At 33.6% G+C, this 15,813-nt stretch overlaps 1 protein-coding gene, 1 long non-coding RNA gene and 1 pseudogene across 2 annotated transcripts; 2 read left to right on the plus strand and 1 right to left on the minus strand.

The window, feature by feature from the left end:
- Positions 1 to 2,133: 2,133 nt before the first annotated feature.
- On the minus strand, positions 2,134 to 2,719 carry LOC128172846 (uncharacterized). The gene is made up of 4 exons (XR_008242358.1): positions 2,626 to 2,719; positions 2,446 to 2,514; positions 2,291 to 2,338; positions 2,134 to 2,175 (listed from the first exon to the last, which is right to left on the minus strand). It is a non-coding gene; the product is annotated as an uncharacterized LOC128172846 (long non-coding RNA).
- A 2,003-nt stretch (positions 2,720 to 4,722) lies between these two features.
- On the plus strand, positions 4,723 to 9,799 carry LOC128172806 (uncharacterized protein KIAA1958-like). Its single transcript, XM_052838551.1, has 3 exons — positions 4,723 to 5,797; positions 6,106 to 6,139; positions 9,067 to 9,799. The coding sequence occupies exons 1-3, from the start codon at positions 4,843 to 4,845 to the stop codon at positions 9,545 to 9,547; spliced, it is 1,470 nt and encodes a 489-aa protein (XP_052694511.1). The 5' UTR covers positions 4,723 to 4,842; the 3' UTR covers positions 9,548 to 9,799.
- A 1,033-nt stretch (positions 9,800 to 10,832) lies between these two features.
- LOC128172793 (uncharacterized) lies at positions 10,833 to 12,115 on the plus strand (annotated as a pseudogene).
- Positions 12,116 to 15,813: the final 3,698 nt, after the last annotated feature.

Raw genomic sequence — 15,813 nt, forward strand, 5'->3', positions numbered from 1 at the left:
CTTTTTTTTTTAACGAGAAATACTATTCAAACAATTAACAGATAGAACTTGAGAGTTGTTTAAAGACAATAAATCAGTATCAAGTTGTATACTTGTAGAAAGTAGAATTATTGTTTGTTTGATTTTGATTTAAAATGTCACATCATACGTTTATAATAAGAAAAGGAACATCTATTCAATCATAATCAAATTCAGTGTCCAAACATTCTCACATTTTCATAATTTACATTTAATCATAACATTGCATACCATGTATACTCATTTCCCTACAAATGCCATCTTGCATTACCCTATGTCTTAATAATGAAACATATACATATAAATAAAAACATTTAAAATCACAATTAATTTCAAATGATTTTTCTTTATTTTATCCCTAACGAGTCACCATACCATTCTTTCTAAAAGATTTATTTCATTTGTAGCGGACATGTTACAATTTTTAAAAAAGGATCAAATAATGTATTTTTAATTGAAACGGGTCACCATACATTGACAATGCTCTATTTCTTTGAATTTAAACACAAACAGCGCACCTTACGTTTCAAATTGTCGACAGGAACGGAACAAATAGGGGTATATGATAGATCTTTTCATTCCAATCATCATTTCTCAACAGTAATATAGATCGTAATTCATTGATAACCAGGGAGGCATTTGGTTTTTTGGTTGTTGTTGTTGTTGTTGTTGGGATTTTTTTTTTCACCGTCGATGGATTTATAAAATGCAAATTCTATCAAAATTTATATGAATATGTTTTCTTTGTTTTACGAGTTCTAAAAGAATAATCGCATAACCCTTACAGACACTCAAAAATTTAAACAAGCGTTGTTTGTTCTACGATAACTACGTTGTTTGTTTTACGCGATTAAAAAAAAAAAACAAGAGTAAAACTCTGTAATGCTTGGCAATATTATAACCATTTACTGATTTGTATTACCTCCCTTTGCCCAATCACGTCGTTTGAAAAATATATAAAAATCACGATACATATTCAATATAAATTTGGGTTTTTCTTTCATAATTATTAACATGAAGAAGTTTTTAATATTACTTAAGAATTCATAAAATAAATTTAGATTATTTAAAAAGATTAACTATAGAATTATTATTTTTTTTTGTATTTTTTTTTAAATATTTTTTTTTATCTTACCTATCGTGGATTAATTTATTTTCCAACTCGTGTGTTTTTTCGTGATTTTCCATACTATTAAAATCTTCAAAAATTAAATGACAATATCCACACTGAAACATCTTTAAACTTTCCCTCAAATTGAGTGTCTTCACTGTTCAAAAACTAATTGCAAAATGATTGATTTGTATTTCATAACTATGTTAACAGAAAGTTATACATAGAAATATTACTGGATATGTGTATTTATGCGTAAAAAACGTTATGTCGTCATAGAGATTTTAATTGTTCTCTCCTTAATGTGTTCATAAAAATATATTTGAAAAAGACTATTGAATGCTAATGTTTTTGTTATCGTGTTGTTATGTTTTGTTGTCATGGTGAATATTTAGTCTTTGTTTTCTCTACTATTGTATATGGTCAAAAAATTGTTTCGTTGACAAAACAATTAAAATCAAACGTTTTTATGTGAAAAATAATCATTATTTATTCATCATGAAAAATAAATCTTGTTTTCATAAATATTTCGCTGATAAGTGATATGTATACACACATTGCAGACGTCCAGAACTAAATAAAAGGTCAAAATTGAAATTCGTGCAAAAAGAATATTCCAGGTGATCATTATTAAATTGTCGATTTTCCATTTTTCTTATAATTAAAATAATAAATTATTCACAATCAATTCAATTTTGACCTTGTCAAATAACCATTCCCCTTTTTTTTTTTTTTTTGATACCAATTAAATTTTCTATCATGATAAATAAAAAATTTCAATTTGGCGTAAAACAATGTAGAAGAGTTAGATATATTTCAAATAGTTCTCCTTATTAACATTTGATATTTATGATCATTGTTTAATCAGAAACCAAATTAAAACTTTTTCTTTATTGTTAACAAAGGATTTGAACCTGCATTTGAAAAAAAAAAATCAAGTTCTCTTCTCATTTTGGTGTCGAAGTCACAACAAAACCCTTCAAGTATATTTTAACATTTATTCAGCCTTTAAAAAGTACATTTAATTTTCTTTTGGCTGGGTGGAACTGTAAAAAAAAAAAATCATGTAATTGAAAAATATCAAAAGAAGTGGAAACTAATTTGTTTTTTTTACATTTAAATTATTATTATTACCAAAATAATTTTTTTAAATTTACTTACGTCACTTCCATGCATGAAGAAACATGCTCCTGGTTACTTTCCTCCACACTAAAAAAAAAGGAGTTTTGTGTTTTTTAAATCAGAGTTAAAAAAAATAGTTTTGATTTTAAATATCATTTTAAAAGTTCTTTTAAGTAAATAAAAATTGAACTTACATTTCATTGGCCCCTTCATGAACCGGTCCGCTTGGTCCGGGACCACTTTTACTTTCATCTTCATACATGCTGTAAAAAAATTTTTTTAGAGTATATATATATATATATATATTCATAATATGAATGCGTAAATTTTACGTCACAAAAAAAATTATACTAAGATTAAATAAAATAACAAACCTGCTCCAATTCATGTACTTGACAAAATCCTCAAAAGTGGAACTAAAAAATAAAGAAATAGAATAATAAGTAACAGAATGATACGATAGCTTTGATTTGTAAGTCATTGAACTTTTTCAGAATGGAAATCCGAACTTTTCATCGAATATTTTTTTTAATTTTTGTTTTCTTATGATAAAAATAAAGATATTTTTACTTACTCGTCACTTATTGAGATAATTTCTCTTCTGAAATAAAACAAACAAAAAATATCAGTACAAAAAAATTGAAATATTACGGCAGTAATGATTTTTAAAAAATGCAATAAAACGTAAATGTGTACGATACTAACGGGTTTCGCACAGGTGCGTTAGGCGGCTCTCTGGAAAAAAAAAAATCAACACAAAATATATCAACAAAACTTGCTTGATATAACTCTGTTTTAAGATCAAATTAAATCATGTTTGAGTTACTGACCCTATTCCCCTTGGTCTCTTGGGTGTGCTATAAATAAATAAATAAATTTATATAAATAAAACTATCTGTGTGTATATTAAAGAAAAAAATTTTGTTGGATTTTAAAGATTCTTCTTTTGCTAATTTGTATTAACTACAAAACAATATTAACTTACTTCAAAGGTGTACTGTAAGGTAATGTAAAAAAAAAAATCAATATTATTTTTAGGAGGGGATTATTGTATAACAACAAATCTCATCAAGATAACCAAACTACGTTTAAAATAATGATTAAATACCTCGTTCGCCTCTCATTTTCTATTTGTTCAACACTAAAAACAAAAATAAAAAATAAATAAAAAATCAAATGCAACTAACCAGATGTGTGTAATTTCCAAAATCCATAAGAAAAGTCTGATACTCACGGGCACAGCGTATTTTTTTTCAAAAACTTTGTGATTCGGGTAAGATCCCGAATCACGTGGCGCATATCCTTACAGATGCATCGACTTGAGATAAAAAAAAAATAATAACATTATCTCTGATAATGTTCAAATCGTTACGGAAAAGAGAGAGGAACAGAGAGAGAGAGAGAGAGAGAGAGAGAGAGAGAGAGAAATACATACTTGTCCATTTTGACTTTTACCCCGAGGAGTGAAATTTTCGAATGTTTCACCCCCTTAAAAACTATTTTTTGAAGGAATATCATTGGTGAATTTTAAAAAACCACCCTAAAATCTGCAAGAATAAACAAAAACAATAGAAACCGATTTTTTTTTAGAAAAAGAGATTTTAACTTCTTATTTTCATAGGTGTGTCGGTGTAACGCTATAACCCCTCCCCTTAACTTTAAAATAACGGAATGAAAAACAATTAAATTCTGTTCATTTACAGAAACGAAGATATTCTGTCTTTATATATATATATATTTTTAAATTATTACTGAATTGAGAGAAGGGTGGGGATCCTTAATTCATTGCATGCGCGGATCTAGAGGGTTTGCAGGGGGGGGGGGGGGGGGGGGGTCTTGTACATAGATTAATGTGTTAATTAACTTAATTCTTAATTCTGTATCTCTTTATAGAGGAAATAAAAGATGAATGAATGAATAGTAAAATTATCGCAAATATGCCTCGGACCTCCTTACCCCTGGCAAACACAATTATCATTCGGAACCCCCCCCCCCCCGAAAAATTTTCTGGATCCGTGCATGCATTAACATTTTCATCCTAAAAGTTTAGGTACATACTACATACATGCATTGTGTGTATACGAGGGGTTTATTAATTAATTTGAGCAGATACTGTAAATTTTCGTGAATAAGTATAACGACTTTCAACAATCTATCATCACCTGAGGGTGGGATCAGGGTACCATGACATTACATCGTATAACCGTGCGGGTGACACAATGAAATAGCTCAATTATCTTTAACATTATTGTGTCAGTTCTAATCAGTGAGGCAATGATAGGTGTATGTTATATTTAGAGTACGAGTTTCCTATTTTATCAGAGATACAGGGCGTGGCTTAAGGCGAGAGCGACAGCTCGAGCCGGGCCCGCCCTGTATCTCTGATAAAATAGGAAACGAGTATTCTAAATGACTTGTGACTCGACCCCAAATATAGGAAAAAAGGTTATAACACTCTCACTAATAAAATGACCAATCATAAATTATCATTCCAAGATCACGCAATCAAATGACCAATGAGATATGTTTTATTTAGCTGATCATGCTATTAGACTTTAATTTTGACATAATGCGCCGAAACTTTGAAGACGATGGACGGAGAATTTGATCTAAAGTTTGATTTTGATTTGCTCGCCGAACTGGCGCCGATTGACGAATTTCTGGTCAACGAAATAGATGACATTACCCTATCGCAAGTATGCGAGACGTTAGAATGTGAAAACGCCGCATTTGAGGGACTGTTGGACCTATGTTTAACTCCCGACTCGGCAGGCTGTGGAGCAATGGATGTTGATGGTATAAAAACCGGAGCAATGGACGTAGATTGTAAGGACAGCGCATCTACATCAAGCGACAGTCGTTTTGGTCAACCTGTAAGTGATGATGAAATCTTGAAACTTATCAAAGATCAAGAAAACGTTAATACGAAAAACAACACGAAGTGGGCCATGAATCTCTTTGAAAAATGGCGGGCCAACCGGCGGGAAAATATTCCCGATTTTAAGCTGATGACCACGGAGCAGATGAGTTTTTGGCTTGGACGGTTCGTAATGGAGGCGCGGAAGCGCGATGGAACAGAATATCCGCCAAGATCTATCTACCTCATACTGTGCGGACTTTTGCGATATTTGAAAGACAATGGTGTCTATGATAAGAATTTCCTTGACGAAAATAACGGAGAATTTACCGATTTCCGGAAATTGGTTGATGCAAGAATGAAATCCTTAATTGACAAAGGATTCGGGTGTAGTTTAAAACAAGTGGACCCTATTCTGCCTAAAGACGAAGAGACTTTGTGGCAAAAGCACGTGTTTGGAAAGGAAAGTGCCGAACAGTTGCAACACACCGTTTTCTTTTACGCATGCAAAGTCTTTGGACTAAGGGGATACGACGAACACCACGACTTGCAGTGTGAGCAGTTCACGATCGGAGAGGACAGCGCTGGGCGATTTATTCAGTTCTCGGGAAGGGCCACAAAGACCTACAAAGGCGGCCTTGGGCATCTGAATGTGCAGTCTAAGAACCTGAGACATCATTCATCGCCAGGTAAGCCAATAAATGCACTTTTTAATGGTGATAAAATAACATATTTAGAGCATGCGCGAATCTAGAGGAGGAGTCTGAAGGGTCCAGAAACCCTCCCCCTTGCAAAATTCAAATTTCTTTAAATTTTTATTATAAAAATACCATAAATATGCATCGTTACCCAATCCCCCCCCCCCCCCGTCAAACTTGAATAACCGTTGGACCTTCCTGGAAAATTTTTTGAATCCGCGCATATAGAGCTTATTTAACCGAAAATAACATTTTTAGAGTTTACAGTTAATCGAATCATGTTTTTTTTTTAATTGAAGGGGACCGATGCTTGGTTGATTACTTCGAGCTACAGTACAGCTCACGAGTATCCCGACAAAAACACCGACCACCGTGTTTGAAAGTCCACGCTGAGCGTGGAAGTGTCGGTACCTTTGATCTATTGTTCTCTGTTACGGCCTCGGAACGAGAAAAAACACGGTGCGACACGGTGCAACGCGATGCAACACGGACAGTAACACGGTGTAACACGCGGTATTTACCTGTGAAAAAAGGAGGATTTAGGAATAAAACTTATAAAGAATAAAATATTGCACGAAAGAGAATAAAAGAAACAGACCAAAAAAAAAAATAGAAATAAATAAATAAAATTTTTAGGCACGCAATTTTCAGACGTATGCAATTGTTACGGTTGATTTTTGTTGATATTAAGAACAAAAAAAATCGATATTGCCAACATAAAGGTTTGATCAATTAAAACACTAACACTTTCTTTTCCTTTTTAAAATTCAAATACACGGTTCCATAAGTTTTTGTTTCAGTCCCTTTTTTAAACGTAGTAATAATCGCAGCTACTGTAGTTTGGCAGTTTCAATAGTGCATAGAATCATAACTGTGATCTTCTCTCACTTATACTCTATTCAACGATAACAAATATAACGGGTTGTTGAAAACAACTGTACTTTCTCTAAATATATAATTATACGGCTTTATATTTCATATATTTTCAAATTTTCTTTCTTTTAGACATGTGTGATGTACTTGTCCATGTAGTACCGCACAGTACATATTCATAGCGCTTAGAGTCCGTGGATCGGTACTTGATAAATTTTTTATTTCATCTTTATAAGCAACTTGGGTTTAGAAATTATTTGTGTTCCAAGAAACTACTCAGTATTGCAATAATAACTGTTTGATTGTTTAATGATCGTCATATAAGAGAGAGAGAGAGAGAAAGAGAGAGAGAGAGAGAGAGAGAGAGAGACAGAGAGAGGGGGGAATACCGGTATGAGTTTAATTTTAAGTACATTTTACTTGTAATTCAGTTTAATGCAGGCAGAGTCCACGTGCTATCCCTGTCAATCAAATCAGCCCGCGAGATAGACCACGTGCTCCTTCCATGATAAGGGAAAAATGTCGTTCTATTGTTTTTTTTAAGTCCGCAAAATAGAAAAATGTTTAGCAATGAAGTATTTAGTGTTTGAAATGTTTAGTTTCTTCCCTCTTATATTGCATGTATGGAGTTGGAATATAGCGTTGTAGAATCTCTCTCTCTCCTCTCTCTCTCTCTCTCTCTCTGTCTCTCTCTCTCTCTCTGTCTCTCTCTCTCTCTCTCTCTCTCTCTCTCTCTCTCTCTCTCTCTCTCAGTGTGTACGTTTGTGCAATCATTTTTTAATTATAAGAGTTCTATTTGTATAAATTTAATTCATTTATTTTAGATCCATAATTTTAATAACAATTTTAACACAATGACTAAAAGTTTGTAAAGTACACGATGTAATAAGATTTTTCGTTAAAATTTCGACGCTATTTTACATCACACATATTAGATTGGTTATAAAGTAAATAAAGTTGTGTTAACTGTTTAAAATGCTTGCAAAAAGTTACCGGTATTATCTCATTCATCTTTTTAATCAATCAAGTTTTGTCGTACATACATGTATGTATACCCGGTAAATAATTTCTTATCGCAAGTTAATACTTTGTGAAATTCCCGCATTTATAGAGTTGCTGAATTGTTCTCCGGATCCACGCGCCGATAGTCTTACGTGTAGTTGTTTGTGTACATATCTACAGACAATTTGTTTGTTTGTTAGAGATTAGAAAAAATCATGGAACTAACAAAGTAGAAGAAAGATATATTCAGACCATACACACGACGGGTTGTGATGAGTTACCAAACAGGTGTCCGTGGAAAGGTGTGAATAACGGCATCTCGAGTACACCTGTTCAGACGTCCAAATATACACACAGTGAGTTGTAAATTAGAATGACACCTAACAAGACAGACAATAACACCTGTTGTGTATAGAACCCAAGATGAAAGACAATGTTGTGTATCTGATCAGCTTCCGTACAGGTGTATCGCACGAGTGATTTTTCATGTGAAATCACGAGGCCATTACCCGCTATACGGAAATAAAGTTGAAAGTTATTTTATGAAATGCGGGTATATTTTTAGTACCTGTACAATGCTTGAATATAATTTAACAAGAGTTTGTACAGGTATTTAACTATAAACTATAATATAAAAGTGATTTTTTGTTTATTTATTGCTACATAAATAGCTGAAGTCCAAATTATTCGAGTCACCGGTAATATGGGGTTGTTATTTACTACAGCACATCAACGTGTTTTTAAAAAAAAACATGATCTGAAATGTTTTCATTTTTCATTTTTAATTGGTTTATATTAAGACTGTAAATTAATTAATAAATCAGAAAGTTTTCAGATAACAGAAAATAAGACGTTTAATCTCCCGACATTTTAATCGGATCGTCAGTTACAACATCACGTGTGTTTAGAAAAGAAAACACGATTAAATTGATTTGAATTTTGATTATATATCAACTGATTATTAAATATATTTGGTGAATTTATAACAATTTAATTAAGAACAAATGAATTAAAAGGCACCCATTTACGTCGAGTTTTCAGATCACAAAAACTTAACTCCACGTTGACAGCCCCGACAATTTTCTAGGTCTATGCAACGTGAGTCGATATTTTTTTTGAAATATGAAAAGGATCTATATGTTTCAAACCTTGTTTAGCCATAATTTATTTATTTCTAAACATACGCTATTTCTATCAAAGTCTCAGGTAACAATATCCACGGAGTAACACAGTGGCCACGGAGTTACACAGGCGGCCACGGTGCGACACGGTGTTTTTTCTTGAATTTTCCAATACACATACACGGTGTCACACCGTGTACACGGTGCGACACAGACCGTTTTCCATCGTGTTTTTTACACGGTGGGTGTCGGGATACTCGTGAGCTGTACTGTATATCTGGGATCATTAGGAAATACCGGTGCGTTTTATAGACGGCCATTGCCTCCTACAGATGAAGAGCAGATTCGCTTCGGACAGCAGGTGGTTGGAGTAAATAAACTGAAGTCGTTCATGAAAACCATAACTCAAAAGGGTGGATTAAAAGGAAACTTCACTAATCATAGTGGAAAACGTACGTGTGCCACACAGTTGTATATGAATGGAGTATCTGAGCAGGAAATCATGCGACGCACTGGTCATAGGTGCGAGAAAAGTGTAAGAAAGTACAAGAGAAGCAGTGAACAAATCGAAATGGATGTGTCAAAGATCTTGGATCCACCTATGGAACCAGCGTGTGATACCTATCTCCCGAGAAAAAAAATTAAATCTGAAAATATTCCATGTGAAAACATTTTGCAGGATCTTACAAATTCAAACAAAGCCGTGTTTGCCAATTGCAACTTCAATTTCAGCATTGGAAATTAAATTTTAAAAAAATGCATGAAATGGTTTTTTTTTTTCAGGATTTTGGTTTTTGCCAAACAGCAACATTAAAGCTTGATCAATTTATTCATGGTTTTTTTTTCTTCTTAAGGTTGGCAGCAATCCAAAGAGTACCGATGTTTTATCAGTGATGTTTCTCAGATACAGAACACTTTTGCCTCATTTGCATAAGAAACGCCCATCAAAAGTGTTCTGTATCACAGATACAGCACAAGAAATCCTATAGTAAAAGTTACCAAGTCGTGTCACAAATTATATTAAAGTCAAGTTGAAAAATTTCTGATCATTTTCATTCAATTCATACAGAAAGAGGATAAGTTTGTCAGATTTTGATTCTGCATATATATATTTACAAATGTATTTCATTACAATCTTAATTTCTATAATCGGATGCGGATCAGCATTTCAATGCAATTTCTGTGACCGTACTCCATTTTCTGTGGAATGTAAGGGTGAAATTGTGTGTCCGCTGGATGCTCAATATGTTAAAGTACAGTGTGAAATAGAAAAAATTATATCCAGTGATATAATTCTACAATTAATGATCGCAGGACCCGGCTGCCGACCAGTTGAACACTATGCACATTTCTGCTTTGAAAATAATATTAAAGAAATTATTCTTCTGGATACTTCGGAAAAACCCCTGTATTGTGCAGGTAAAAAAAATCTTTTCTTTCTATCACTTCTTCCTTCCTTTCAACTCCACGTTGCTAAACACGGTTTATCACCTGTGTGAATAATTGTTCTTTCTATCCTTTTCGTTCTTTCTCAAAAATATGCGGTATCGTTGTATGGGAAAACTCCGCCTCCTGTCATTCTTGACCAATCCTAGACCTGTAAAGATACTGCAGACCATCAAGAAATTTGCACACAGCCTTGACTTACGTAATATTCTGCTGACCATGTACAATTTACAAAAAAAAAATCAATCATGCCCTGTCACTTTGTGGGAGAAGAGGTGATTTGCTCTGGTACATAATTGCATTATTTGTATCATTACTTATAATTATTGTATGCAAAGTATGGTTAGTTTCACGTTTTGAACTTTATTTGTATTTTTATGTTAACGTACAGCACCGGAAAAAAAATCCAACGGGGGGGGGGGGGGATGGAGGGGGGGGGGGGGGGCAGGCGGGAGCAAACCTATTCCCCCTTTCTATAATTGAAAAACATGGTAATGTATAATCAATCTTGTGTGAATGTTTACGGTTTTAATACACTTTTGAGAATGGATATGATTTTTTTTTCAGACCAAACAACGATCAGAATGACCGACACGTCGTCTATGCGTGAGTTTTATATATTACTGTAATCTTTTTTATCTTTTTGTTGTTCTTTTTTTTTGTTTATTGATTATTTATTTAGTTTTACATGGTGGAGGAATATTGCGTTGATCTCTTTTCTTGTTCGTTTTTATGTTGTTGTTGAATTTCTATTATTATTATTATATCTTTAGATACCAGACCTCCATCTACCAGCGCGTCGGTAACAACTGACAACAAGCGAACATCCGCCGGTGTTCTCTTTGATACTCGCACTCATCGTACATTGTCCACTGTCACTCACACACAGGTCCAAAGTTCCTCTCGCTCACACACCCAAACTTCCACCCCTGTTGCTCACACACAGGAACATACATCTACCAGTTCTACTCTCACACACCCCCGCACATCCACCCCCGAAATTAGCACACAGGATCAAACATCTACCGATTCTACTCTCACGCAGCCCCACACATCCATTCCCGTAATCAGTACACAGGATCTAACATCCATCACTCCCACATCTACTTCCACAGTCAACATTTCCACAGTCATTACAGCCACCCCTGTTTCTATATCCTACCCTGCAGAGAGGACTAACACGACCGATAAACAAAGTAAATATGTTTATTACTTCTTGAGTTTATTGGCAATACCCATAGTTATTCTCGCATGCATTTATAATCAACGGCAAAAAAAGAAAAACGGTTTTAATCGCATGACCAGCGACATCATAGAGGAACACGATATTTTCAACAGATTAAAAACCTCTGTTCATGACACTAATATAGAAATGGACGAACTTGATTCAGAATCTATTTAATATTGTATTTCTGTAATATGCATGTACTCTTATTTTTTGTGTTCTTTTTGGATTGTAGAAATAAATGTGATATTTCGCATGTACGTGTTTTTCTTTTCCAATCTGTTCCAATTTTGATTTTTGTTTTGCATGATACGAAACCTGATGTTGTAGATCAGCATGTAAGTAGTTAATTCATTTCTTAAATTATAAATTAAGTAGAGTGACCCCAGGTGGAGTTTAAATATAAAGTATTCTATTGTGTTCATGTACAGCGTATTTATAATTAATTTTTTTTGTGTTTAATTTTATTACAGTCCAAGATGCCTATGGCCTGGCAGTCTCTGCTGTAGTAATGGTTCTCCTCCTCCTCCTGGGATGGATCTTACGATCCATCTTAGGCCATTTTGGAATTAAATGCTGCGTCCCAGTGAGGAGGGGGAGAGGACAGAGTGATGTTGAAAACCCCCAGCCACGGGACGAGGAAACCCGCCCCAAAGAGCGTGTATGTACAGAAGTTAACCTAATTGATCGTAACAATAAAAAAAAAGACCTCTTAAAAGCCTATATATATAGAATAAAATTTAAAATATATTTTGTTTAACAGCTGGAAATGATGGAATCTACTGGCACTGGAACTGAAAGGGATCGTGACAGACCGCTGCCACCTGGGGCAAAGGGTGGCCGACCCCGTACGATGCCCCCCAAAAGCTGATCTTAACTCCACCGTCTTATTACCTCAGATCGTAAGTCAAATGTTTTATTTCAAATCTCTCTCTCTCTCTCTCTCTCTCTCTCTCTCTCTCTCTCTCTCTCTCTCTCTCTCAGTTACAAAAAATCCAGTAAAACGAAGACGTATACTAGTTATAGTCTATTTTCTCTTTATTTTGTTTGACCCGTCATTGAATATTCTATACATTTAAGGTAGCTCCATACTCGTAAAATTCTCTGAGGAAAGTTGAAAAACTGAACTGATTTCCACTTAGTAGACTTAAATGTCATCAATTGTTAGAAAAAATATACATGTCATCACACTTTTTGAGATGCCAGATAAACATAAACGAAAGCATATTTTAGCATTAGAAAAATGTATTTTTTTTCTGTTAGAGGTAAAATCTTGTAGGCAGAAATTTGTTTTTCTTGTTTAATTTTAATGTCAACTTTATCAGAAAACTGAAATTACAAAAATATTTTAAAATTAATCGTTGGAATAAGAAAAACTATAGCATTTAGACATACAACTGAGAGAAAAGTCAGAAAAAGAGTTATTTCCCCTTTGCATAAATAAAATATATAAAAATTTGGAAATTTAGTATAAAATTTAGTGCGAAAATATCTTTAACCTACCAATAATTCTAATTACATCCATGTGATTATATTCACATAAAATAAATAAAACTATCTTGCACAATTTTTATAGAACTCAAAGTTTTACAAAAATGTGTGACGTCACAGAACACTGGATCTACTTTAAAGGATTTTTCTTTGATTTTTAGCTCCAAGAAGTAAGGACAGAAAGACAAAGAAGGACTGCACTGTAGTCAAGATAGGCTGTGCAAGCTTTTGACATATTGAAAAAAATTTTGATTAAATTTTATTGAATTACTATCATTGTTTGTTTAAATGAATTAACTGAAATGACAACAGTTTTGATTCGATATGACTGAGAGTAAGTCAACCCCGTTCCTCTGTCAATGTCATCTAGTGATTGATGTTTGAAAAGTGAGAAAAGCTACGTAGTGAAATTCGATCGTAAGAAACATAACCACCTGAGTTGCGTAAAAATTGGTTGGAGTCTGTCTACACGGTCAACACACATGAAGTCAAACCTAATGTACCGAGTAGATATATTGAAAACAAGAATATCTATTACTGTATTAAGTTTTATGGATAATAATTTTCCTTAATAGTTCAAGTGAGATCACCGTGTACTTGTCTATGATCAGATAACACATCTGACCATGAAAACGTCTAGTCTCATTATATGATGTTTTCTGTCCGAATCACAAAATGAAATTCGAGTGTAGGAGATGATCCTGTTCACTGATAATGTTCAACCACACTTCGTTAATCGGTGTCTTTTCTATATCTGATAAACACCATTTTAGTGATAACCATCTTTTATTTCAGACATCAGTATCAGTGCGTTGCACCATCGCACAGTGAACTTTCACCCATAATTAACAACGCAATAGATCAAAGACGTATATCGTCATTGCCCAATGCTTTCAGGTGAACTTTCATTCATAGTTAACAACGCAATCGATCAAAGGTGTATCGTATTCATTCGAGAACAATTACCCCCTCTTTTGTTTAACCTCTCTGTAAAGTAACATACCCCTCCCTACCCTCTCGTTGGGTGACGACGTTCCCGTTGGGGTCACCGATGTGGATCATTGATCTATTGTTTTACAGCTACCGGTGGTCAGACAATAGCCCATTGTTTTCCCCCTCTCTACAGCCGCACGTGCCCGGGACAATAGCTCCATTCAATTGAGAACAATAGCGCCCATTGTTTTCCCCCTCTGTACAGCCACTTATACTACTTATATTAAATAAGACAGGACTTAAAAATTAAAAAAAGAAATTGAATATAAATTTTATTCCAGGTGTACGAAAACCCAGACGATGCATTCGAGATTCAAGATTTCGAAACATGAGATTCAATATCTAAATCCTCCAATCAATCATTGGTCATTGATCTGGAAACCTGTATCCTAGTGACAGCAAACACTAAAGTAAATTCATTACATGACAATAGTAATGGCAGCAGAAAAAGCAAAACAAAAAAATTATCAAGATCATCAATGGTAATTTAAAGCCAACAATCCAAAAAAATATAATAAACGACCATAAAGGCAAAATTAAGTCTTAAAATTGATCTTCTTTACTACCAAATGTATTTATATGCCAATCAAAATTTTGAAAAAAGTACGTAAAACAGGCCACCCATATTGCTTCCCAAAACGCCACCTGTTAATTTTTGTGCATCCCTAGTTTTATGATGATTTCTGTTTGTTTTGCATTTATGTCTGTTGGTTTTTGGGTTTTTTTTTGTATTTTTATTAGCTTGAAAACCGGTATTTTCAGTATTCCATATATATGTTGCTGTGGTAATGTGCTATTATATGATAATCCTGCATTTAACAAAGTATTTATAATTAAGAAGTTTGAAACAAATCGTTCCTTTTTTTAGTTAAAAAAAACATTCTGCATAATTGAATATGCATGTAAAGATATTGCTACTTTAATTTTGTCAGAATGCCGACAGTGTAAATTTGCTTCAATTTAAGTCTAAATGGCTTGCCTCACAAAATCTTTACAACAGTATTTTATAAACCATAATTAGGGTCTTCCGTTTCCAACGGAAGACCCTCTTGTTATTCTACGGTTTCTTTTTCTTTATTAGGGTCTTCCGTTTCGAACGGAAGACCCTCTTGTTATTCTATTGATTCTTGTTAGGGTCTTCCGCTTCCAACGGAAGACCCTCTTGTTATTCTATTAATTTGATATCAAGAATAAAGGGCTGGTCCCTTAAATTAGGGGCCAAGAGGGCTCTTAAGTCTATTAATAATAACTTTTTACTGAAAAATAATTTGTTATATATTATAGAAGCAAAAATATTCTTTGTACAGTTATTTATTTATACAGTACCATACCTAAGTCATATGTTACGTAATTAGGGGTTTCAAGGGGCCAGAAGTCCAAAACCCTGATCATTTATAGCTAGAAAAGGAGAACTATTTTGAAAAGCATTGTAGAAGAAAAGTTGCTCAAAATAATGTTTTTAATAATATAATACCTAAAACTTTTTTGTTGGTGGCCCCAGTAAGGAGTTTAAGGGTCGGCCCTTAAAACACAGTTGTTCAGATATCTCTAGAACGGTTAACAATTCGTGAACAGTTGTTGAACAAAATATGTTTATATTTGCAAGACCTTTCATTTGATATCAAGAAAAAGGGGCTGACTCCTCTAATTAGGGGCCAGGAGGGCTACAAAGTCTTTAAATAATAACTTTTTACTGAAAAATAATTTGTAAATAACTATAGAAGCAAACATTTTCAACTCATAAGACTTAATTTAAATCTGAAATCCGTTTAAAAATAGGACGATGCATTACAGAGATATAGGGGTTTAACAAATTGATTTTTCCGGAAATTTTGATTCCACATTCTTGGTTAAGA

This window comes from Crassostrea angulata, chromosome 2 (genome assembly GCF_025612915.1).
Source record: "Crassostrea angulata isolate pt1a10 chromosome 2, ASM2561291v2, whole genome shotgun sequence".
Taxonomy (NCBI): Eukaryota; Metazoa; Mollusca; class Bivalvia; order Ostreida; family Ostreidae; genus Magallana; species Magallana angulata.